Source organism: Penaeus vannamei, chromosome 15, assembly GCF_042767895.1.
Source record: "Penaeus vannamei isolate JL-2024 chromosome 15, ASM4276789v1, whole genome shotgun sequence".
NCBI lineage: Eukaryota > Metazoa > Arthropoda > Malacostraca > Decapoda > Penaeidae > Penaeus > Penaeus vannamei.
This window is the reverse complement of record NC_091563.1, coordinates 17,404,424-17,413,626: the sequence shown is the minus strand read 5'-3', so window position 1 is coordinate 17,413,626 and position 9,203 is coordinate 17,404,424. Positions and strand designations below refer to the sequence as shown.

At 36.8% G+C, this 9,203-nt stretch overlaps 2 protein-coding genes and 1 long non-coding RNA gene across 3 annotated transcripts in view; 2 read left to right on the top strand and 1 right to left on the bottom strand.

The window, feature by feature from the left end:
- The window catches only part of LOC138864124 (mucin-2-like), a 30,379-nt gene extending 28,221 nt beyond the window's left edge, over window positions 1–2,158 (top strand). Inside the window, exons 4-5 of the mRNA XM_070130167.1 lie at window positions 999–1,122; window positions 2,054–2,158. Of these exons, the coding sequence (XP_069986268.1) occupies window positions 999–1,122; window positions 2,054–2,158 (229 nt within the window). The remainder of the gene's footprint in view (window positions 1–998; window positions 1,123–2,053) is intronic.
- A 2,478-nt stretch (window positions 2,159–4,636) lies between these two features.
- Window positions 4,637–5,656, top strand: LOC138864123 (uncharacterized). The gene is made up of 2 exons (XM_070130166.1): window positions 4,637–4,784; window positions 4,950–5,656. The coding sequence occupies exons 1-2, from the start codon at window positions 4,637–4,639 to the stop codon at window positions 5,654–5,656; spliced, it is 855 nt and encodes a 284-aa protein (XP_069986267.1).
- Window positions 5,657–7,609: 1,953 nt separating this feature from the next.
- The window catches only part of LOC138864245 (uncharacterized), a 2,312-nt gene continuing 718 nt past the window's right edge, over window positions 7,610–9,203 (bottom strand). Inside the window, exon 4 of the long non-coding RNA XR_011399118.1 lies at window positions 7,610–9,039. This is a non-coding gene — a long non-coding RNA (uncharacterized lncRNA). The remainder of the gene's footprint in view (window positions 9,040–9,203) is intronic.

Here is a 9,203-nt window from a genome sequence, read left to right as displayed (position 1 = left end):
CATATTATGTATGTGCCATCTATATTTTTTGAATTATGAACAAATAAGAATAATTACTTAAAGTATATCATAAAAAATATGGGTGAGGGAGGCCGTCACCCAGAACTGATTTTTAATTGGGAATTTTCCTTTAAAATCTACACCTACAAATATATAGGTATATATATATATATATATATATATATATATATATATATATATATATATATATTTTATATATACATATATATATATACATATACACACACACACACACACACACATATATATATATATATATATATATATATATATATATATATATATATATATATATATATATATATATATATATATATACATATATCCCGTCCCCCGGCGGCGGTGGCATGCGGGCGAGGCGGGGCGTGTAATAATGATGCTTTTGCTGCTGCTACTGTCACTACTACTAGGACTTTCACACCCGGACACACACACACGAACGAACGAACAAACACACACACACACACAAACACACACATAAATACATACATATATACATATATACATACATGTATACATATATATACACATATACATGAACATGTGTATATGTATATATATATATATATATATATATATATATATATATATATATATTTATTTATTTATTTATTTATTTATTTATATCTATTCCTATATCTATCTTTCTATCTATATCTGTACATAGATGAACAGAACACGATACGGCTGGTCAGAGTCGGGTGGCAGCGCGGGCAGCCCACCGCGGCGAGGCGGGAGCAAGGTCTGAGAGCGAGTAATTGCGGATCACAAGCAGAAAATTCTCAGTTTGAGAGAAATCACAAACAAATTGAATTCGTTGTGGATGAAATAATATAAATCTCTATATAAAAAATAAATAAGATAAATACAGGATTGATTATTTGATGAACGATATTTTTGTTTCACCGGAGATCATGTCCCCGGAGAGTGTGTTGCTATAACCTGCTACGGTAAAGATTTTAAATTTTCACCGTAAGCAATTTGAACCAGGAAAACCAACGTAAGAGCAATTGCACATTTTGCACGGATGAACATGTAACTGGGAGAATAAGAAAGGAAAGAGAAAAGATTTTTGAAGACATCTTCGCGTCGGTGGTGATGGTCGAGCGGACTTTGTGACGCAATGATTAGAGATAATAAAAAGATGAGGTTATTTTCTGAAAGCTTATTAAATGTCGCATAAGATAAGACCAACCTTCATTTTTCAGATTAATTTTTAATATCTGTCCAGTGTCCAAAAAACAATGAAGATTTTTTTCATTCAAATAAATAAACATGATATGCCGTTCATATGGTGTATTTCATTTTCTTTGTGTGTCCATCATACATAGTTTGATCTATGAGCAAAACATTTCGAAAATGCAACCCCCCAAATAGGGGGTAGGATTGCCAAGTGATCCAGATCACCACCACTATTAATTAGACTAAGACATAACCTTTCGAGTTAGAAAAGGAAATCCTGGATCCAAACCATGGTCCGCATCACCACCAAAGTGGAATAAGCGTGTAAGTTAGGTTAAAACACACCTTTGATTAAAATCTCATTAAAATGTGTTCATAACTTTTAGAAATATTAGAAAACACAAACAAAAACACCAAATAAACAATCAACAAACAAAGAAACAAATATAAACAATATAAATACACAAAAGGTCATGGGGTACACGAAAATGAGCTATATGTGCTCATTTACCTTATATACATACTTTCACATCGCCATGTAATTGTTTTTCGTCTTTCCACGGGGTTAAGTAAGTTTATGCTCAGGCGTGGGCAATCGTGATTATAGAGTGTTGCATATATTAACATAAATTCGACAGTATTCTGTGATTACAGTAATTATACATGGTAAAATGGGAATATGTCATACAGTATGCAAACGTATATTACCTAAGTTGATCTACCTTTGCCTTTGTGTTTACAAAACAGTGTTCTGTGGTGTTCTATGATTATGATAGTTTTACATAGTAAAATTAGGATATAGCATGAGTATATCTTCCAATGTATCAGATGCTATAAAATAATCACATAGTTCTTTATACCTCATGTTAGATGGTCTGAAAGGCTGTATCACGTGACACTGCGAGATATAATGCTCAAGCGTTCGCTTATTTTCCTCATTACAGTCTACATCTAGATTCATCAGCACTTCTTGCACCTTGCAGTTGCCAGTACATTCTATAACCTAAACGTATTCTGGTAATAACCAGGTCACATTGTCTGGTTTTACTTAGGTGCCACCCAGAGTGTGAAAATTGGCCCCATGGCCCCGTAGAGTTAAACGCCATTATTCCGCAGATGTAAAGAGACTATTTCAAGGTCCACGACGGCCCGGCTGCGGTGAGAAAAGGTTCGTATGATTCCCGTCCGACTGGGGAACGGTTATTCTTTCGACCAATATTATACGTTGTAAAACCCCATTAGAGCAACAATAATAGGTAAATAATAGATAATTATATCAATAACAAGTATTTCGTACGTGAGTTGTCATGTAAAATGTATACATAAAGAAAAGGAAGATCGCGATTATTAGGTCCTTTACATTTTTACGCATAGCACACGTATTTTATGGCTCATTTTGTAGCTGAATAGTAGATCTACTACATGCTTCAATAAGGATTAGCAATATTCTCATGTGCTTCTTTTAAAAGTGACATATTTTAAAAACCTCCTAATAGGGTGTTTTAATAGTCACCTTCGGAAAATATTCACCAAAAAAAAGTAAGGTCGACTTCTCAAAAATGGCTTCTGCATATAATAGTAGAAGGATAGTTATCTACAGACATGAAATGGCTGTATGACTTTTTTTTTTTTTTTTTTTTTTTTTTAGAAATTTAAAATTGTTAATGTAGGCCTATAGACCCCCCCCCCCAAATCACTGCCACCACTTTACATTATACATAAGATTTTGAGAAACTGTTACATGCTGGCAATGTCTGGAAGACTTCGGATACTGGTAGATGATAGAGGATTATGGTGTAGGAAGACGAATCTTATTCCTTGTTTTGTTGATCCAAGATAGTCATGGAAAGATGAAGAAAACGAAAAATGCTGATATCTCGGTACAACACCTTTAGGTATCGTGGAAATCCTCACAGGCGCAATTTTTGCCCAAAATTAACATATGGCTCATTTTGTAGAAAATTAAATTTCTACAACTTTTTCAATTCACTTTTTCCAATTTTTGCCTGTGCTTCTTGAAAAGTAGACAAATTTAAGCAAGTTTTCACTTTTTTTGATTTTCGTGAAGTGGCCTGCAAAAATTCACACACTTAAAAATAAAGTTGAAATCGAAATAAGTGAATTGAGCAAGTTGTAGCTATAGGGTACTTCTGTCAAAAAATCATAAAACTGAAATTTTTATCATTTTTAAAGACAATAATTCAAAAACTGTTCAGGCGATTTCTTCACACACATAAAATAAAATTGAAATCGAAAAAAGTGAATTCAACAAGTTGTAGCTATAGGGTACTTCTGTCAAAAAAAATAATAATAATAATAATAATAATAATAATAAAATTGAATATTTTATCATTTTTGAAGACAATAATTCAAATCTGTTCAGGCGATTTCTAAAAAAAAAAAAAAAAATCGACCACAGGCAATGGGAAGGGGCCTAAATAAGTTTCATCAAAATAGGCAAGAAAAAAAAAAAAAAAAAAAAGACGGTCCACTTCCATGTGGTATCCGGCTGTGATCAAGCTGGCTACGAGATGTCTGTCAGTCCCAATGGCTTGGAAGCTGGTCTCGGAAGTGAGAACAGCCTCCTGTGTGACTTTGCTAGGTCCCAGAGAATGAAGATTTCAACACTCCAACCCACATTGCTGGACTTGGTACAGCAATAGGGGTGTTGTGGCCAAGGAGATCAACCACATCCTTGCTAGCATTCACTGAAGGATCCTTCAGAACTGCAGGATTTACGGGAGTGCTGAGTTCTATGGCACTAACCATAGATTGGCTGTAGTGACCCTGCGACTTCACTTCAAATCCCCCTGTCTCTCTAGTGGCCAATATAGGGTGTTTCACCTGGATAGGTTGGGAGAAGAGATTCACAGCAACAGTCTCTGATGGTTACAGTGCTTGAAAACCTGACAGATCCTGTAGCCCTACAGGATTCCTTGAAGTGTGAAACACTAAGTGCAGTTCAGGAGTCCATTAAAGAACGTTCGAGGACAAGGCAGAATTTCATTTCAGGAGTCCATTAAAGAACGTTCGAGGACAAGGCAGAATTTCATTTCAGGAGTCCATTAAAGAACGTTCAAGGACAAGGCAGAATTTAATTTCACTGGAGACATTAAGGCCACAAAGTCGTGTTGCATGGCTAGTATGAACAGCGATCAGGATTGGCGCTGTTCCTAGGTGCACAGGGCTCGGATTCTGCTGAGAAAGGATAAGGAACAGTTCCTCAGGAATCTTGCTGAAGAGGTAGAGGACCATTTCTTAGTAAATGGCCGTCCTGCCCACTAAAACCTGAGAAACTCCATTCTCTCCTCACAGATGCCTGCAGTCCACTCAGTGGATGGATGGATCATTTCAGATCATGATGAAGTTCGGGAACATTGTGCTGAGTATTTTGAACAACTGTATGAGGTAGACCGTCCAGCAATTAGTCTAGATGCAAGGGATGTTAATTCCTGTGCCTGACCGACCTATCAGCAGAGATCCTTCTATCCAGCTTGAGGTTAGGGAGGCGATCTCTAAGCTGAAGGGTGGGAAAGCTGCATGTATATCTGATATCCCTGCAAAACTGCTAAAGGTTGAAGGTGAGCCTATGGCATGGAACTTGCATGCTGCCCTGGCTGCTTTCTAGTAGTTCGGTTCCATTCCCCCTGAACTGTTAAGGGGCATGATCATCCTTCTCTGGAAGTTGAAAGAGGATCATTGGGACCGTATCAACTACTGATACATTGCTTAGTATACCATACAAGGTTTTGCCCACGTTCTTCTGAAACAGAAGGCACCAAAGACCAGATTAACTCCTGGCAAATCCACAATAGACCGTATTTTAGCGCTTCAAGTCATAGTAGAATGTAATCATGAGTTTGGTCGTGGGCTGTTTCCAGGCATGCTGTCCTGGCAGTATGATTCGGTGCATCATGAATTGTTAATGGAGATCCTGAAACTTAGGGGAATTCCGACATGGATTATTGGGCCTATAGCAAGCCTGTATACTGGTACTGAAAGTGCTGTTGGTGGCCTGTCGAGATTCTTCCCTGTTGACTCAGGAGTGAAGCAAGGCTGTGTTCTTGCACCAACACTTTTCAACACTTACAAGGCCTGGACAGTGGGTAGAGCTACTTTCCAATGTCAGTGTGGAGCAACACTGGGTAATATCAAGGTCACAGTCCTTTACCTTGTCAACAATGTTGCAGTTCTACCCGAGTCCCTGGCTTACAGGTCTCCTGAACTAAGACCAAGATCCAGGATTTTGGGAGAACCTGTTCAGTCAATACGTGTTTGTTTCAAGGACGTTGAAGTCACAGAGAGCTTCACATATCTTGGCAGTGCGGTTCTTCATGTCTCTGGGCTGTCAGACCAGGAAGCCAGTAGACGGATTGGTCTGGCAGCAGACCAAGTATTTGGATGTGCCAGTACCTATGCAGAAGGACTAAGTTACGTACCTTTAAGGCCTTGATACTATGTCTTGCTCAATGGAAGCAAAACCTGGAAACTATCTAGTGCCTTGGAGTCACGTCTCGATGCCTTTTGTAATAAGTCCCTACACCAGATCATGGAGTACAGTCGGCGGGACGATGTGTCCAACCAATAACTTCACCCTAAGACTGGCATGGGACGTTTTACTTGCATATGTTACTGCCAACTAAGGCTATACATGCAAGTACGTTACCCTGTGAATGACCGTCCATCACGTTGTCTTTTTACAAGACAATCCTGCGTGGAGGAAGCCTATGGGAAGACCTAGGAAGTCGTAGCTTGGCCAGCTCGACCAGACCTATTGTGAAGAACTAGAGATGGGCCGAGGGCCAACCTTGCAACTCGCAAGGTAGGCTGGAAGTGAAGGGTGGATGCGGCTATGCGCCCCCGTCGGCGTCAGCTCTTTTGATGATTATATATATATATATATATATATATATATATATATATATATATATATATATATACATATATATAATTATATATATACATATATATATATACATATATATAATTATATATATACATATATATATGATTATATATATAAATATGTGTATGAATATATATATAAATACACATACATGTACAAACATACACATACATACATATATATATATATATATATATATATATATATATATATATATATATGTACATATAAATAAGTATATGTGAATATATATATACATATACATAAGTACATAAATATATATATATATATATATATATACATATATATGGTAATTTTCTATATTACATCTGCCACTCCAACATAGACGACTTTCGTATCTTGGATTCCTAGCACTGTCCACATTGCAAGCATATAGTTTTTATTGCATGGAAATCCCCCTACAGCTACAAACTTAGCTCCGATAGCAGGGGAGGGCATGAAAGGTTCCAGGGAAAATGCAGGGTTAAATAACACTAATATAACCCACAGTGAAAATAACCATAGTTATTCACATGACTTTTCATTGCAGGAGGCTGTTGTAGTGAACTGCAATTACAATTATATCTCGCCTCAGAGTGTATAAAAGTAGCATCACTGCCACCACCCATTTAATTGCTGTATGGGAACGGATGTTGTTTGTAGGAAGGGGGATAGTGTAGAAGGCGATGCAGGAAAGGAGCGATAGATTGTGAGGATGTGTGTGGTGTATATGGTTGTGGCGAGAATATAAAGGTCGGTACGCGTGAATAAATTATTTATTAAAACGATAGAAGATAAAACAAACGATAAAACACTGAACAATAAAACAATAAAACACTGGACGATAAAATCATTAAAAGCACATAAAACCATATATAAAAGATATAAAACCATAAATAGACTGGCACCGAAATCACTAGGTCACTTTTCCGAATCAATAACGGCAAATGTCTCACCTCCTATACTTAGGTACCTCCACAGCCACTTATCTTAGCACAAAAGGGGAAGGCCCGTTCCGGGGCTCCCTCACAAGCAGTCAACTGTCAGGGTCACGACCAATCCTCGAATCCCCCTAAGCTACTCTTTTGACCTCCCACGTCAGTTCTTGCGCGGGAGTAAGCGAAGATCAAGGCTTGCCTCTATTACTATATTGATAAAATTCCTGTTGAAATACAATAAAGCTATAAAAAGGAAATACTTCAAAAATAAAACGATAAAAATATAATTAACTTATGAAATTCAAATAAAAACTTTATGTTAAAAGAACTATCGTAACAATTCTAGCAATATGTAAAAACCTGATGAATAAAAGTAGTCAATAAAAGTAATTTAAAGTAAACCATTATAAATATGAGAGAAATAAAATACGACTAAAAAATAAAATGAATTGAGTGCTGTCTCATTATTAACCCTTTGAAGTCAGGTTACTTTTTAAATTATTTTTTTACATATACTATGTGAAATTTCAAATATGGTTGAGGAAATTAAGAGATTCCATAGAAAACATACATTTATTTTCCATTGGTTCAAGAACCACAGCGGTGGTTACTCTCGCTCACCACCCGGCGTCCATGACGCAGGTTCTTATATAACAAAATATCATTTGTATAGAACTAAAATGAAATATTAATATCATTTCTCAAAATTATATGAATTGCACTTCTTTTCAATAACAAAAGAAATATTTTTGGTTACCTAAGATCACTGTTTATCACCTCATTTGTGAAAAGCAGCAGAGGTGACAGAGAGGAACGTCACATGTTGAGCATATCCACTTTGTTCTGTGTGCTTTTGTGCTGCAATGATTGCAGCGTCTGTATGTTTGGCCAATAGCTGGCGTATGTTTAGCTTTGCTAGTCCTGATCCCATTAGGAATAATTCGCTTTCGCTTACTGTTTTTCCTTGAGACATCACTGGATGCTGGATTTCTTGATTCTATTCCTGCTACACCAACAAGGCTAGTACAGAGGGAGATCTTGGCCTGCTTCATGTTCATAGTGTGAACTTCATCCAGCATTTTATATATAACCATTGAGTTTACTACAGCAACATCCATAAAGTGGAAAAAGATGGGATGCGACCATTTTCTTGCTTTTCGGTCAATTTCATAGTACGACTTCAAGCAGTCTGCTCTATCAAAATATCCCATACTTATTCTTTAAAAGTTAACAATAATAGGAGCTGTTACATCAATTATTGTGCCATCTTTCTTCCGTCTACTAACAGTACTGATCTCTAAAGGGTTGTGCATGTTAGCAATGAACATGACTGATTTTGTGTCAGTCCGCTTTGTGACACTGATGCTAGAAGGATCCATCCTCCAGTCACTTTCTCCAGGAGGCATTGTGTTGAATTTGATCATAGATCCATCTATTGTCTGAATCTCTGAGGGATTATAGCAAGACTGAAACTGACTATTTAGGCAACCTAGGAGAGGTCGTACTTTGTGCAATTTGTCAAATCGTGGGTCATCTCTAGGGACTTCAGACATATTATCATTCAGATGCAAATGGGGCAGAATCCACTCAAATCTCGTCCGACCCATTGCATCTGCAATGAAGTCCACCTCAGGCAACCATTTGCTGACCAATAATCCCTATAGGAAGGAGACTTCTTTATACCCATCAAAAAATTTATCCCCATGAAAATCCGCAATTCTGATTTTGTTATTGGTTTGAATGATTTTCCTTTTTGTTGGGCATTTAGATTTGTCTGAAACACAATATTGTCATACATACCATCTCTAAGAATAGTATAAAAAAAACAGCACGAGGTGAAATTCTGTCTATATCTTGAAAGATGTATGACGGTCCCAATTTTTTGTCCAGTAAAACAAAAATCTTGCACTTGGAAATTTCTTTTCCTCCAGTATGGTTCATAAGTTGAAGAAACATCTGTAAGATTATTATCCACATCTTCGCCTTCGGGATCTGAAAAATAGATGTAGCAGTCACTTGACAGTACATAGGTCAATTCTGATATTTACAAAGTAAATTAGAGCTCCAATCTTTACAATAAAAGTGTGATGCAATTCACATACTCTGCAAGATAATGTCATGACAGCAGCAATTATCATATGATTAGAGTATGTAAC

Bases quoted from the DNA above. Each gene is read 5' to 3' on its own strand.
- LOC138864123 (XM_070130166.1), top strand. From the start codon at position 4,637: ATGCAAGGGATGTTAATTCCTGTGCCTGACCGACCTATCAGCAGAGAT. The intron at 4,785-4,949 runs GTGAGCCTATGG...ATACCATACAAG, and splicing joins AAAACTGCTAAAGGTTGAAG to GTTTTGCCCACGTTCTTCTG.